At 41.9% G+C, this 17,173-nt stretch overlaps 1 protein-coding gene across 1 annotated transcript in view; it reads left to right on the top strand.

Annotated features, from left to right (window-relative positions):
• Window positions 1–17,173, top strand: part of dennd1b (DENN/MADD domain containing 1B) — a 107,035-nt gene that overhangs the window by 6,307 nt on the left and 83,555 nt on the right. The window contains 1 exon segment of the mRNA XM_080506001.1: window positions 15,823–15,866. Within this exon segment, the coding sequence (XP_080362127.1) occupies window positions 15,823–15,866 (44 nt within the window).

A 17,173-nucleotide genomic window follows, 5' to 3' on the forward strand; every position in this document is an offset into this window, starting at 1 on the left:
TAGAAAAGGTTGAACGTTGGCATTCTGCAAAATGTCAGAATTGCTCCTTGACCCAAACGTCGCCCGTTCTAGAGTCTGATTGGACGCCAGCTGTGCGTTGAGTTTGCAACGGGCTCGAACTCGGACGGGAGGCCATTGGAGTACCAACAGATGCCATGGCAGCAAGGCGGGTGTTGATTGGCCATTAGAGAGGCCACACTCCTCCACTCGCACTCCTGAGAGGACCCCAGGGTCTCACACTTTGTGTATCTCACAGCCCTTCTTCCATTCTCTTTTGTCTCAATCCTCATACTTTGTTAAATTGGCTCCGGGAAAAAAATAAAAATACACTCAGCTTCCATCCAAGTCTTTGTCATTTATCATTTACATCTGAACACAGTTGAGTTTTTTTTTTTTTTTTTTCTTAACTCCTCCTCCCACTCAGTGTCTCAGAGTGTCTTTAATGTCATCTTCAACCCCCAGACCAAGTTCAGGGTGGCGGTCAGAAGATATTCAGGGTTTGATTAGTGCTCCTTGGATTTTTTTTTTTTTTGTCAACCTGTCTGACTTATTTGAAAGCTGAGGCTAAATAGTCCATGTGATCAGTTAGAGAAGAGAGTAAAGTCTTCTCATGTGGGTCTGACTTTCATACATTTGATTCAGTTTTACATTTGGACCAAGCTATAGGAAACAATATCCTGATTATCAATACAAATCAGATCTGGACAATTAACTTGTGGTTGACAAATAGATGCTTTGAAATAAGACTGGCCTTATCAGTTCCTGTGTAAAGGGGCTGCTGCTGACTGGAATGTTGGGTACATGTTTGTTATGGTATCGCTCAAAATAATATGGGTGTCTTTGTATGTCAAATTGGAAAAAAAAAGAAAACAAAAAAACATTATTGTTGATCCCCCCAAAAAACTTCCAACATAAGATCTAAAAAAAAAAAAGAAAAAAAGAAATGACATTAAAACAAATCTGACATAGAATTTCTTTTTGTTCAAGTACGTTCATGCTTACTGCTTTAAGACACAAATTCGACTATAACAGCCATGGAAAAATATTGTATTTGACACCTGCAAAGTCGGCTGTGACGAACACTTGTCAATAGTTTATACCACCAAAGTGCACTGAGCAGCGTCACAGCAGTTCCTTCCTTCCTGTGGCCATCAGACCCGAGAATTGCTCTCTGTAAATGCTGTTTTATTTTTAAGCCACTCTTCCATGCATATGGTGATCACAGTTAAGTCTTTTACATGTTCATATTTAATACTCTCATTAAAGTTTCATTCTGACTTATTATATATTTGAACATTCTATTTTATTTATTCTATTCTGTGTCCAGCAATGCTGTAAAGAATTCCCCTCTGACGTTTATCAAGTATTTTCTCTTCTCTGAAGTCTATTAGAAGGAATAGAAAACTGTGTTCAATGAGTTGGTGCTAAGTAAATTTGAACTATTGGATAAGATAGAAAATGTTTTGTACAATAAGTTTGTTCTGACTTAAATGTTCATTTTATATGGAATAATAGAAATTTGACATTTTTTTTACACGACTATCTTTTTTACATCTTATTTTTGATTTTCACAAACCTCTCGGAGTTGACAACTAGTTAACTTTTTGTTATCCATCCATCCATCCATCCATCCATCCATCCATCCATCCATCCATCCATCCATCCATCCATCCATCCATCCATCCATCCATCCATCCATCCACCACCACACATACAAAATTATAACACTTTCATGCTATATTTGTATGCTCTGGAACTTGATAGTGAATTGAAGAACTACCTGGTGATGCAGTGGGCAGCAGACTTAATAGAAAACGTCCTCTGTTGGAGTTTAATTGGGACTTTTGGACCTTTCTGTGTGCCGTTTTCGCGTCGTTCTCCACGTGCATGACTTTTTATCTGAACACTCTAGTTTACATTTGAGGTGGTTCTAAGTTGACGGTGGACGTGAATGTGAAAGTAGGCCTGTTTCACCCTGTGTTTGCCCTGCGAGGTACAGGGGACCTGTCCGGGAGTGGATCCTACCTTTGCTCATATTCAACTCTGATTGGCTCACAGCCCCTTGTGACCCTGATTGGATAAAGTCGTCGTCGAGAAGATGATTGGATAGATCCTGACACATTGAGATCAGCTTATAAGGCACTTTTACTGTTGAAACTAACCAGTTGTAAATATAATAATTATTTTTTATGATTGGTTTCTTTTTTCAATATATGGCATCCACATGCTTTTGGTAATCACATTATTTGGAGTGGCGTCTATGGGGGGGGGGAAACTTGACTCCAAGCTGCTATTTGGTGTCCCACCCTCTGCTTTTCTGACTCATCCTTGTTCCACTTACATCCCAGGGTTTCATCTTTTCATTATTTGGTGTCCCACCCTCTGCTTTTCTGACTCATCCTTGTTCCACTTACATCCCAGGGTTTCATCTTTTCATCTGATTAAATTCAAAGCTCATTTAACATTTCCAAGCCATCTTTATTTTATCACATTTTTTTTTTTATCCTGAAAATTGTTATGGCAGGAACAGATGAGCCCTGCAGAGAGAATCGAAAGAGGAAACGGGGAGTTGTCAGACGTTGCCGTGTGACCTTGCTTCACTTTGGCAGATATAGAAGTCGTCATCGAAGTTGCAAGTGGACGACTCTGTTGTTTCTTCCAAAATAACGACTGTTAATGGTCAAAGCGTCGGGGGGGGGGGGGGGGGGGGGGAACGTGCCAGAAATAATGCAGCTTTTGGGTGTGAAGGACTGGTGGAAAAAAAAAGAATATGCTGATGGCAGTAGTCTATAAACTGAGAGGTGAGATACTGTGGGGGTTGCTGGCTGAGCTCGCTCGCACTTACTGACGCAGCACTGAAACTCCAGGGGCAAACTGTCTTTGTGTGTGCCTGTGTGATGGCAGGTACATGCATAAGTGTATAGTGTGCCGGGGCTGCATATGTGGCTGTGTATACGCGTGTGCACGGCGGGCTTGGATGTGTGGGGCCCGTGCACGAGATTGGAGGCACAGAAACTGTGAGAGCTACAGAAAGCTCATCTGAATTCACTAATGCTGCCAGACTGGGGGAACATGGAAAGACTTCTAGGCACTGACACTCGCAGACTATTTTTAGATTTCCACTTTCCATGGTGAAAAAAAAAAAAATTGGTAAAAGTAAGGTCCTGATCAATAATTAAAAAATGAGACAATTTTGATGAACGCGGGAAAGTTTCATCACATTATCTCAACTCACAAGCAGTGTCGTTGGTGTTTTATTTGTTTTTTTTTGGTGTGTGCTTGTATGTGCGCATCTTCATTGGAAGGCAGACAAATGTATTCCCCCGTGACCACTTGGAAGCTTTGCTCCAAAAAGCGGAGGGAATTTTATGTGTCTATAAATAAAAATAAAAAAACCCACCAAGCAAAGGCTAGGATAATGTCCAGCTGAATTTAGCTTCCAAAATACCACTCGTGTTATCGCGACGCGAGCTCTTTTTCACATGCACCATGTCAAAGTGCGACAATGGCCAGGCATGTATGTGGATAAGCGCAGCAGATGGCACGAGCACGTCCATCCAAACTCGCCCAGTCGCACACCCACAAACAGAAAAACTAATTATTCTGAGTCAACGAACAATGATTGGCTGGTTCTTATGCATGTAAATACCAGTGTGGCCTAGTTTAGCCCACAAATGAACGGGGATTAGTGGAGCCTGCGCTTTAATGTAGCTTTGGCGACGTTAATCTCTCCTAGTCTGGCAAATTAGATCGTATAAAAAAAAAAAAAGAAGAAGCTGAAAATATGTTGTGTTGACTGTTGAGACCCATGTTGAACACATTTTGTGATGACAGGATTTTAACAGGATTTGGGGGCCGGCTCACTTTTTGCAAGAAGCTCAAGCAGCCTTCCTGTCGTCGTGTGGTGGAATGATCGTAAAGCTTCTCATGGGCTACTCGTGCTATATAACCTTAAACAAGATGACGCTTTCCCAACCTGTTGACGGGTTTTTCACGTTGATTGCGGTTGATCACAAAAGCCATATATAGAACGGCCTCGTGGAGGTCATACAGGCGTCACAATCAAACTGCATCAATGGCCAGTGGCGTGACATGAGCTCGCATGTAGTTCACGGACCGGACAGTACTCTGTAATTGCAGAGGAACGGATTGCACCCGGGCGCCATTGGACAAGCTGCCAGACACGCTGACGTAAAATGATCCAAAAGATGAATGATGTAAAAGACAGAAATGTGTGTTTCCTCGGCAATTAAGGAAATCACTGTATTTATTGACATGATACGAGTACTGGTATCTTGACATATAGACTGTTGTCCCTAAGACCTTAATTTTGTGGCCAAGGCAAATTCAAGTCAAGCAGAACTACTAGTCCAAGTCTCCCGCCTGTGCTGTCATTTCAGCTTCTGTCCTCGCTATTTACATGTCAACAGCCGTGCCCTCAGGCTACTTCTCTTCACTCAAGCCGATTCCCGTGTTGCCCAACACCACGCAATTACTGTGAAGATGATGGCGTTTACGTACGCGTAGTAGCCCTACTGCCCTTAATTTGGGTTCTGGCCTATTTTTTTTTTCAGGACAGGAAATATAGGTCAGTCTTGATGCCTTTGTAAATGTCTGAGACCATTTATCATTGCAAATCAAGCAATTCACTCACGTTGTCTTTGTTTTCATAAAGCCAATTATTTGTTCTTTTCATTTTACGGCACCTCATTGATGTTCAGATTTTATTTTCCCCTTTCACTAAATGATCTCTGATTGTGTTTTATTTCCATAAAAGATGAGGCTATCCTAAATGTTACACGGTATGAACACATGAAGAGTTGGCAGACTAATACAAACTCTTGGTTGTGGTCAGTTGAAAGAGATGCACACGTTTCCTAGACGGTCTCAGGATCATCAGGAATTTTAGTTGTTAGTGTCATTTCCTCATGAGACGTGTGGGCGAATTGTCCAAGTTGCTAGTGGTTCACACAATTCTGCACAAATAGTCCCGTTTATATCACATTGTTTTGTACTTTGAATGTTGAAGTGGCCAGATTTGTTCAGTAACTCTCAACTTAAAACAGAAAGGGATCACATGGGATAGCCAATTACTTTACTTTAAGAATATTTCTTAAGTGACACTCTGGATTTACTCATCTTCGAAAATCATTTCTTATTAAGTGTTATTAACACAGATGTTTACTTAAACTTGTTTAGCTTTTGAATTTTTTGGATAGAAGCAGGCGATGCACTGACATAAGTGTTTAAAATGTAATTTTCGGCATCCCAGGTGGAGTCTTGTTGGCTTAGACCAGTTTTAAATCCCCAAGACTTGTGAATTGTTTAAGAATCATCAAATATTATCAGAGAGAATCGGTTGTGCTTCGGTACGTTTGCTTGTTTTTCCCCTGTAAACGCCATTAATGTTACTTGGGTATTTCCAAAAGAACGTGCACGTTTCTTGTCACGATGTGAAATGATCACAAAAGCAGATAAAAACTCATCACTGCTTACGGAAAGCAAAGTATTTATGTGCTTCCTCGTCTGAGGTAAATATTTTTGCCAAGGTGCTTTGATGTAACTTATGTAATAAATTGTTTAAAGAAAATGAATAAATAAATAGCATATTGCTCCTCTTGTCTCGCCTGACTTTTTCCCCCCCACTTTTTTTTGTCTGTGTTTTTACCGTAAAGCACTTTGCAACAACTGTTCTGAAAAGTGCTTAAATAAAGTTGTTGTTGTAATTATACATGACAATTTCATGTCATTGTGTGTATTAGATCCCAAACTTTCTTTCAAGATCAAACCGTTTTGACATTTCTTTTAAAGAACAGTAATGGGTGAATGAATTAATTTACTTAACCGTCAAATCACGCCTCTTCGAACACTAAGCGTTCCCATCAGGTGTTCTGATTCGGTCCTGTTGGTTAGAATTTGTCCACCCGTCTCGTCGGAGCGCCGAGACCCCCGTGAACGTGTTTGAGACGACGCGCCACGGCGAGCTTTGAACAGATTAAGATGTATTGTTATCCCCGTGGAAAGATTGGCTGACTGACTGAGTGTCTGAGTGAGAGCTGTCTGTCTGTCAGCCTTTGCAACACGAACTTCAAATCGCAGCTCGGCAGCACCGAGCATGTAGCCGCCAAAGGCAAGGCTTTACACTGTCACCGGCACCACGCGGCTGCCTCTGGGTGCCGTGCCATGTGATATTAAGTCAGATCGATCCCTCCACACCTCAAGGAGCTGCTGCGCTGCACACGGCGTCTTCTGTGATGTTGGAACTATCGCCTCAGAGACGAGTAAAGAAACTCGCCCTTTTGCGCCTGTAAGTGACAGTGAGTGACCTTATCACCGGCTTCCCCCCGAACTTTAGAATCTATGTATCCAGAAACATACATTTGTCATCTCGCAGTACGATTCCAGGCACATAGCACTGTGCAATAACTTTAAAATATTCTTTTAAAATTAAAATTGTAAATCAGTCCAGTCATTATAGTAGCCAATTCCATGAATGAATGAATGAATGAATCCAACATTGTTGATATAACTTGCCAACTTGGGTAAAATAGGAAGTAGCCGGGTTTCTTAGAAAAAAAAAAAATCTCTTAACAGTCTTTCTGGATAAAGGTGACTTTGTCAAGCACATGACTAATAAAATATGTTGTGTTTTTTTTTCAGTGATAATTTGAATAAAAATTAATATGAATCATATTGAAAGGTTGCAAGTTTTACTTTTACAAAGAAAACCCGGCATCTTGACGAATCTCGCATAAAATCTTATAATTTTCGTTGGATTATATGACAAACTGGTATACAATTGCACAAAACGTCTACAAAAAAAAAAAAAAAATCAATTTAGCACATCAATTGATATTTCTGCTTATCATTGAAAACATTTCTTGGGTTGTGTTCAAGGACATCCTCATTTCCAGGAGGCAACGTTACAACGTGGACCGAATGGTTGCTGTCTTACATGACATGACTGGACCTGCACCTCCTTTCCTTCATGACGATATCGTCTCTGTTTTTACGCATCTTGGCTTTGACACTACAGTTGATGATCTACTTTAGTCGATGTTGGTTATCATGAAAGCAGATGGTTAGACCATATGGAATGAAATGTGTGAATCTCTATCAGGTTTCCAGCCAAGCAACCGGCGACAGAATTATCTCTTAACCTGTGCTGCTGTTAAAACTCTGCAAAAGAGTTCCACACTGCGTCTGTTTGGAAGAGAGAGAGAGAAAGAGAGGAAAAAATCTGGGTCATATTGTGAATATCAGGTTATACCTCCGATTTTAGGGCACATTACTATCTTAACATGAGCACTTATTTTATTATTTTGCAGTAGCTGAACGTAACGTGAGGAGAGAGTTGGAGAGGAGTCTGTCTTGGGAGATGGTTTGTTGTTGTTGTTTTTTTTCCCTCCCCTTAGCTTTAGGAGGCTAGCACACTCCTCTCAACAAACATGCTGCACGTGTGTTGTGTTGGAAAATGCAGCCAAGCGAAGCCAGTGTTTGACATAATGTTGGACCAGTATGGAATCTGACTGGGAATATCAACACTGATATGTGGTGATACACAAAGGCTGTCACAAAGGTTGCATCCATATGCTGTAGCACTCATTCGTGAAGCTGTGAAATTGGGTTGCATCCCAACTAGCCCGGAGACAGTATCGCTTTCACTTCTCTCTCTCTTGCTCTCTCTCCCCCCCACCCTTCTCTCTCTCTCTCTCTCTCTCAGCTCTTCCCACCAAACCTTTTTTCACACATAGTTGAAAAGACGAACAATTAATGTGGCATTAATAGGGTCACATCATCTCCATACAGCTCTTTCTTTCTTCTCATTCCAGCTGAGACTGTTGTTTATCTTCTTCAGATGTAGTTGTAGAAATGGCTCAGAAATCCCCCAGGCCAACATCTCTCACATGTTGAAGCCTGCCAGTTGGGTTTTTTTGGCTGGTGATTCAGGCTCTACCTTAGAGGTTGTTTTTTTTTTTTTTTTCTTTTTCTTTATTCAAATGTTCAAGCATTGGAATTAAAGCTTATCACCCTTTTGCAAATCAGGTCCTATTTTTAGGCCCAATCTAGATCAACATTATGACGCATTCGATAGTGTTTTTAATAAAGAAATAGTCCGGGCCTGCAAATTGCCATTGTTCTTCATTAAGGTGTGCATTTATTGATGTAATCCAGGTAGTTTTTTTTTCGTCACTTAAGGGCTTTTCTCCCTTTTTACTCAGCTCACAGTCCTCGTGTGTAACAACACGGTGTGACCAATCAGTTTCAGTTAAGTTAAGGACCATATCATGGTTTAAGAAGTTTTTCTTTTCTCAAACGCTCTACTCACTAAATCAGCATGAAATGTAATGCCATTTGCTGTGTGCAGAGTGAGACTTGACGGGCAAAGGGAGGAAAAAAAAAATTGTTTTAAACGGCTGTGAGTGGGTTTTTCGTCCTGCTGGCCTTTGAAAGATGCCAGTTAATCTGCTTACTCTTTTAATTGTGAGTGGAAGGGTTGGGCCTCCTCCCAGCCAGAATAGGACTACTGATCCAGAAGTAAAACGATGACCACTGCAGTTATTCCTTCCTTTAGGTTTTGCTACCCCCTTACCAGTTTTCTTTAGCCACCCCCTCTCTCCTCCTCCTCCTCCTACCATAGCCTCAGAGGGGGAAAAAAAAAAAGCCCCTTGTTCTGACAATAGACATTTTTTGCCATATGTTGGCTTGACATCTTCATCAGGTTCACAGCAGGTTACCTTAGTTAACTTTCACTCCACTGCCTGATGGGATTTTCTCCCCATTTCTCCAGTCGGCCTGGGCTCAAAGTCTAGACGGCCTCCAAGGCAGGGTCCTTCCAGGCCTGCGCGTCCCACAATAGTCGTATTGTGGACGCTTAGTAGCAGTAGCTTCCTCCAGTTACAGCGAACAGGCTCGCACTAAAACAATGCTTTTGTCCAGGGGCATACGAGGGAGGCCTAATCCACTCCATACTGTGAAATAAACCTCTTCTCTGAGATGAGAGTGAGCGAGAGAAACTTGAGTGAATGAAATCATTGCCAAATAGGTTAGAGTGCAGCAGTTTAACCCCTGGCCAAGAAAGAGGGAGGAGAGGAGGTAAAGGGAGTGGGAGAAAGGAGGAACAAGGCGAGGCAGGCGCCGCATCCCTTCATCTCTGGAGCTGGGAGAGAGGAGAGGGGCTGCCGGTGGCCCTCACAGCCTCTCTCCTCAGCCGAGAAGCTGCTGTTCACCATATGGGATTTGGCCTCTCTTAACAAACAGGCCTCCTATTCACCCACAGCACACATTCACTCGTTCATGGACTAAGGTGGAAAAAAAAAAAAGTGCATTTTTTATGCCTTTAGAACATTGGATGGCCATGAGGGCTCTAAGTCTGCGTTTGATTCACATAGTATAGAGAATTATAAACGAGAGGCTTTCATCTAAATGTGTATTCACACTGGATTTGGGGTTAGGTCTTTTTGTGTTTTACTGAAGTCTCTGGCAGTTGTAAAGCCAGAACCATGCATTCAGGCCACCGGTATTGAGCTCCTGAAGTGATCCTATAGAAATGCTGTGCCCCTGCAACTGTGGGCGTATTTCATGTTCTTCCTATGCTTTTTTTATTTTATTGTCTCAAAGCCTATTTTTAAAAAAATTTATAAATTCTTATGTCATTCAAAATAGTTGTGTTTTACTTTTTTTAGTTAAGTGACAAAATGACTTAAAGTTGAATAACTCTCCGTACAGCACTGGACAGTGTGAGGTTTGACACATCAGTGCCATGTGCCAACTTTTTCTTCCAGCCAGCAGCATTAGGAATGACATCTTCTGCCAACAGCTTCTTTTTAGCCTACTTGAAAATCCCAACAAGCAGCGATATATGCCAAGACGAACATGCCAGTATTTTTCATTTTTAGCCTACTTGAATGTGCCAAAAGGCATAGATTTGTGGGAACAAAAATAAAAAATTAAGGCGATAAGACAGTAGGCTTATTTCTTGTTTCTCACTTGTCTTGATCCACATATACTGTATGATACTACAGTATTCTCTTTCATCTCTTCTGTGTTTGATGGTTTACCTGAGTAGGTCAGAGAGGAGTAATATCAGCTGAGTGATGCTGAGGTTTACCTCCCACTCTTAGGCAATCCGTCCCTCGTCCCCCCCCCCCCTCACTTCATCCTTCCTCTCCCCTTCTCTCTTCCCATTGCCCAGCTCTCAGGCCCCCAGCACCCCTCATCCATTAACCCTCCTCACCTCAACTCTCAAAAAATAGGTGCTTCAAAAATAGCCAACACATTGATTTACTGATTTACCCGATCCCCCCCCTACCTCCCCCCCCCCCCCCCCCTCCCCCCCCTCCCCCCCCTCCCCCCACTCCAAACACCAGGATTGGTGTCACGGCCCAGGGGCTGCCTCTGCGGTGCCCCCGTTGTGACTGTGGGAGGTCAGCCACGCTTGAAGCCCCCGGGGATCAATGGACAAGCTACTGTATTGTAAACAGTCACTCCAGACTCCGCTTCCTATCTGTAAACACGAGTCTCACTCACTCAGCACAGTGCACATTTGCAAACCGGCACACATGCAGTAATTGCAAGCGGTGGCCAGCGGTCGCCTCAAAAGGCTTCTCCGTCACGTTCGTCCGCATCCATTTGCTCAGGTGCGAATGGGGGAATGATATTCTCGATAGGTGATTTCAATTCAATTCTCACCCGCTGGATCTGTTTATGCTCCACAGGGGCGATATACGCCATAGGTTGTTTGTTTTCCACCTTGTCACTGTCGCTGCCTCCGGTGCCACCTAAAATGGACTGTTTTTATATGACCTGAAACTGTTTTTTTTTTTTTTAAATAGATTTTATCGACTATAGCAATAAACGCATATTAAAAGAGAATTGCAGGTGCCCAACATATCAACGTATTGCACAAGCAGGCCCCAACAAATGTACCACAGGACACTTAGCTGTTTCATTGTATTTGTAGATCCAGCAGAAATAATGCTGATTCTCATTTGAATTACGCATAATCCTGCATCTTGTAGAAGTACTTTAATGTAGGTGTGGAGTCGTCATAAACTTCGCGTGAACCTTCATTTCGCCGTTGTCCTCCGGAACCCCCGTGTCTCAAACGTTGTCGTTTTTTATTGCAACCGACAGCAACCACTGTCTGCAGCGTGCTGAAAATGTTTCATGACCTTGTGAGCAAGCCAAAAACATTTATCCAAAGCATGTGTAAAGTCCTCCGTCTGTGTTTTTTGTAAACGGAGTACCCCCCCCCCAAAAAAAAGTTGAAATCCTCAAAGGCTGCAGACAGAATGCGTACAAATGTATTTACTGTGGGCCTGGTTTTCTCGCGAATGGAGTTATGCAAACATTTTGATGACATTTAAACTGAGAAAATAATGAGCGTGTCATTTGCACCTCAAATATTTTATAAGGGTGGAAAAGGAAATGGATTACTGCCAAGCTTTGTCTGCGTGATTCACACTTGACATTGGTTCTGCAATTTTCAGATTGAAATGTATACCGCTCGCAGTGTGTGTGTGTGTGTGTGTACGTGCATGTGTGTGTGTGCTTTTTGAAGGAGGGGCGGGTGGATTAACCAATGCGGGATCTGTCATGGTGACATTTGTGTCCCCTGGTGGAACAGCAGGGGTGCTCTTCACCTCTGTAACCTTCAACTTTCAGCCTTAACCCCCTTCAGGCCCCCCTCTTGTGTCCACCACACGCCCAGCACGTAGAGAGGGAGGGGTTTATGAACGCAAGAAATTGAGAAAAATGAAGGGGGTGGGGTGGGTGGGGTGCGGTGAAAGGGACATAAAGCTGCAGGCGAGAGGAAGGAAAAAAAACCAAAAAAACTGTGAGAGAAATATTGAAAGAAGCATGTGAGAGTAAGAGGGAAGATGGACCAAAGTGGAGACACGAATAAGGGAAAAAATAAGATCTATGTTTTACAAAAAAACCATAAAGGGATGGAAAATGACACCCAATTTTCATCAGTAAGAATTAAAACTAGAACCTGAAGCATGAGCACCTACAGGCCAGAAAGGAAGGAAGGGACTGTAAGGTACAGACTTATGCAAGATATTGTAAGATGTTTTTTGTTTTGTTTTTTTAAGTATTAAGAAGTTGGCATTTGTCCGCTGCCATAGTGGAAAGGCCACTGTGTGTCGTTGCATCTTACTATTATTTGCCTTTGTGCAGCTTCTGTGTGATGCCGTACTGAACTTTACAGTTTTTGAATATTTCAAGTGCATAAAATTCGTCGTGCTCGTCATACCGTCGGAGAAACACAATCCCGTCTTCTCAATTCTTCAAAAATACCAAGAGGTTTAATTTAATGCCGAATTCTGAGTTAGTCGTCATTAATGCAGCGTCATGAAATGTAATCACAGATCCAACTATAGATGATAAATAAATAATAATAAAACCATTTTGTTCTATGGTGCATCACTATATAAATTCAAGTGTTTCAATCTGGCTAACAACTAAATGATCACCCTCTGAATGTGGCTTGTCTGAATTAAGACTCTGGTGATGCTTTCATGACCACTATTCATCCCGAGTTCGTTTAAAAGGTCTCGACAAAGTATACTTTAGATTTCATTTAGTCACTCAACTTCTTATATCAATGCAGATAAATCTCTTAGCAGGTGTTGGATGGATTTATATTTTTTGTGTTGAGGAATGTTTCAATAATAATATATACAGTATTTTAAGAATGATTAAACATGTTTATTTGTTTGCTACACTCTCGCCGGATGACGATTTCCCGAATCCGTTGTTTTTGGTTCGTGGGATGAAAAACGTGTTGTCAGACCATCGTCAGCCACTTGTAGTGTGTAGTTCTTTACAGTTTTACTGTGCACATTCACTGCAGAAAGTAGGAGGCAGGATTTCATGTTGTGACGGTCAAATGCTGGTCAGACAAACCCCCCCACCCCCCCCTGCTCTCCTCTTTCTCCACCACTTCTGCACTCCGCCCTTCTTTCTTAGTTCTGTACCATTTAACAGCAGCCGTTGCCGTCCTCTCAACCAGTAAATAAGCATAAAATAACCCCGGCAGTAACGGCTCCTGAGGGGGTGTGGGGGGGAGGGGGGGGGGGGGGGGGGGGGGGGGGGCAGAATCGTACTGAAGATCTTTGAGATTTGCGGCATCTTTTTTTTTTTTTTCCCTTGTTCCCGTGCTGCTCTATTCAGGCCCATGAAATTATCCAACAGGATTATGTCAGGCATCATCGATTCTGCTTGGTCCTCTCATCCATGCGTCCACCGCGCGCCTTTCTCACATACACAATCTAGCAACGCTGGCTATGAAGCTACTTTTTTTTTGTAGGATGTGTGTTGCACGTCGTCTTTACCGGAGTGACATGCCATCTCCTCTTGGCTCCGACATTCTGGTATTGTTGCTTGAAAAAAAGTTTTAAACTTCAAACTGGGGGGGGGCTTCGGTCTACCTCTTGATCTGCCTCTCGTCATTTCAATTGAACAGGTGGTTGTTATTTATACATTATATTAAATGGTTCTGTTCACCGTTTGTTAATTACGTGTGTTTCGGCTTTGCCCCGGGTTTCTTGTGTCCATGACGGTGAACTTGGCATGCAGGAAGCTCGTCTCTTCAAGCCCTTGCCGTTCTTGCCAGGGTCACGGGGCGACCTTGGAGCTGTGGAAGCCATGTTTACCAGAGACCCCTGTGTTCACACTATGGCTGGGTGACTGCTTCTTTTCAACCCCATGGCATGAGTCTGAGAGAAGCAAGGCCCTGGATGTAGTCTTAAAGCTGGTTCCAAGAGAAACGCGCCTACAGTGGCACCAGGAAAAAGCAGGCGAAGCCCCATACATAAACAGAGTTAATTGTCATTTCGAGCTGCTACTTGTTGTATGTCAATATCTAACTCACATCCTTTTGTAAACACTCCTCTCCACTGTGTTATTCCAAAGTATCCTCGCCTAAAAGGCACGTTTTTGCTTGTTTTGATTGTGTCTTATGTGTGACGTTCTGCTATAAACCTCAATGTCTTTTAAACACAATGCTTTAACAGGAAAGGCCATTCAACCCATGATTGTTCTGACGCACTCGCGTGATGGCTTTTCTTAATTCAAAGGCGAATGTCAGGAAAGTGACCCAAATTATGATGTACATATCACAGATATGAAAAGAGAAAACATAAAATTGTCTCATTTGGTTATCATTTTATGCCAAGTAGCTAAACGTAATGCAAAAGTTCATCCTTTCAGTCTTATTTTGCATCATTTGTAATTGTTACGTCCGTTCTTTTTGTGTCTGATTAATATAATACAACTAATATTGTCAAAAAGATGAGATGATTTACAGTTCGACAATCTTATCAGATGATGAAGATAAGACACGGTGACCGTTTCGTTAAAAATATGCGGTTATTTTGAACTCCATGGCATGGCCACATCCAATAAAAAAAAAAAGTACAACAAGGCCATGTTTGCCATTATGTGACATCTGTCTTCTTGGAGAAAACGTCTGTTAATGTCTGCAGTGTTGTACTCGAACAGTCGAGTTCAGTAAGAGAACGTCATCTATTCTTGTCTGGTGTGCGACTTTAGCTTGACTTTTTGTTTTAAGAAGCAGCAAATGTTTCCTGGTTGTGTCTCCAGGGAGGGTTTGTCAGCATGAAGTGATGCACTATATGGTTTAGCATGACAGAGCTTTACTTTGAGTTTGTAAATAAACCCGAAAGCAGTTTTCGCTTGCTTGTTTTCACTGTTTGAAGTAATATCCATGCAGTAGTAACCAGTACAGGATATCATGTCTATTCTCCATGGAGTGGCCCCTTGTGGGTCAAAGGTCACAAGCATTTTCGAGGGATGACCTTCAGCCCTGCTCCGTTCACAAGGAGACTTCAGTAGAGTCTTCTGTAGATTTGTAGTCTTTTAATTGTGATGGTGTGATTTTCAAAGATTTGTGGAGAAACATTTCCTGTCAAATAGATCAGCCGAGTTTAAACATAGTTTTCAGGTTCAGCATAATTATTGGCGAACCCCACCTTTACTTTAGGGAGAAGATGCTTCTTTAAATTAACCTTTTCTTTTCTAACCAGTCTTTATATCGACCTGTTGCTAATTTAACTAATTTTCAGCTCGTGTTGTTTCTCGTAGCATCACTTTCATTATATTTAGTTGGATGTGTTCGACCAGCTTTTTTGTGTTGCGTGTTAGTGCCATCAATTTTAAGATTTTCAAAAGTATATAAAGTCTATCTGACACTATTAGCATTCAGCATATGATGTTGTTTATCTTCTGTTTAGAAATATTGTTTTTTTTCCAAATTGCAAATCACCACATCCAGTTTCATTCATCATCTGCCCCTTTTTTGGAGTCGAGGTTGCATTAGAAATGTGTAATTTCTTTGATCCGTCAGTCAATTAATCATCCTGGCTAATCTGCCAGCTTTAATGTTTTATTTGTTGTTCCGAGAGAGAAATCCTGTAGATAATAATAAACCTTTTAGTATGCGATTTACATTTCAGCAAAACACCAAGGCTTGTATGGATGTAGGAATAATTAAGCAAATAAACTAAAGTAGGTGTTATTGTGACTTCCTTAAACGTGCATGATTTGGTGTATAATATAAGCTATCATATCTACACTGAGAATATATATTTGCATATTTACAGCACATACAGCCGAGACTCTCTCTCTCTCGCTCTTGTCTTTCTCTCTGTGTGTGTGTGTGTGTGTTCGTGCACAGACTCACAGCAGCCACCCTTGCCCCCACCCCTCTCATTAATATGTATGTGTTCTGAGGCAGCTAGCGAAGACGGTGTGTTTCTCACCCGCTGATTAATGCTGTCTGTCAATTACCTCTAGATCCAACCGTGCTGTGGAGCTTCCCCCAGGACCACACAGACCAGGTTGGAACACATTCCGCTTTTTCATTCCTCTCTCTCTCTCCCTCCTTCCCTCTAAATCTCTCACTCGTTCACGGTTACAGACAACCCCGACCACCACCACCTCCTCCTCCTCCTCTCTCTCTCTCTCTCTCTCTCTCTCTCTCTCTCCCATCTCCCTTCCTCTCCTAATGCCCTCACTCACCCTGCCATCCTGTGGTAACTTCCCCCAACACCTATCACCACCACCACTGTACCTCGGTGCTTCCTCGCCTTCTCTCTCCCTTTCCTCCTCCTCTTCCTCCTCCTCTTCCTCCACCTCCTCCCTCCTCCTCCTCCTCCCTGTCTCTCTCTTTCTCACTGTACGTCTGTTGTCGGTAATGAAAAGCAGTGAGCAAGTCTTCAATAACCGATGAATCAGTAATTATCATACAACCGTGACAGGAATGCACACCTCTGTTTTTCCCTTTCTCTCTTTCCGTCTATTTCTATCTCTTGCTCCCTCTTATTGTCCTACTCCGCTCGCTTCTTTTTGTTCACGTTTATACAATTATAGTGTTCATTTCCAAACTGAAAGCGGAAACTTCAGCTGTTTTGTGCTCTTTGGCATGCTGTGTTTTTTTCCCCCCAAATCATTTAAAGGAAAACAATGCAGTGAGGTTATACAGTAAATATTAGTATCTCTAGATATGGCATAATAAGGGGACCACTCAAAGAGGATTTTAGTGACTTTCCAATTATCGCTTCTGCTTAGATTCCTGCTAAAAGCATTGTACTTGTCTATAATAAGATATAAGGTCATTAACAATTCTACAAAAAAAAAAGTAAGGGTATGAAAGGAGCATTTTATGATCTGAGACTCATAAACAGGTCAAAGGGTTCTTATAGGTGTCAACTTGTCTTTATTAATGAGCACACTTATGGTAAGTGCAGTAGGCGAAACGTTTGACCAGTGAGATTCTAATAACTTCTTGTATTTATGATTAATCCATATTTCATCTTGTTTTGTTGTGCATGGACTGAATCTATACAGCAAATTAGCCTCAGCCAAAAACTTGACCTTGTAAAATAAACATCCCCCCCCCAAAAAAAGAAGCAAAATGTCTATAGTCAAAGTTACATTCTGTCACCTTCATTCATGTGATGCCTTGCCAATCCAGCTTTTAGTGCCAAAACAGCCCCGGGCCTCATGTTAACTAGCACAAAAAGAAAGATTCAAATGAACTGCATTGGGTGAGAATTTAAAAATTTGAGAAGCATAAAATTGTTATTAAAACAGTAACGACTTTGTAACGGTGGAAACGGTTAGCTGTAATTCAAATTCTTGAATC

Source organism: Blennius ocellaris, assembly GCF_963422515.1.
Source record: "Blennius ocellaris genome assembly, chromosome: 12".
In the NCBI taxonomy this organism is placed as follows: Eukaryota; Metazoa; Chordata; class Actinopteri; order Blenniiformes; family Blenniidae; genus Blennius; species Blennius ocellaris.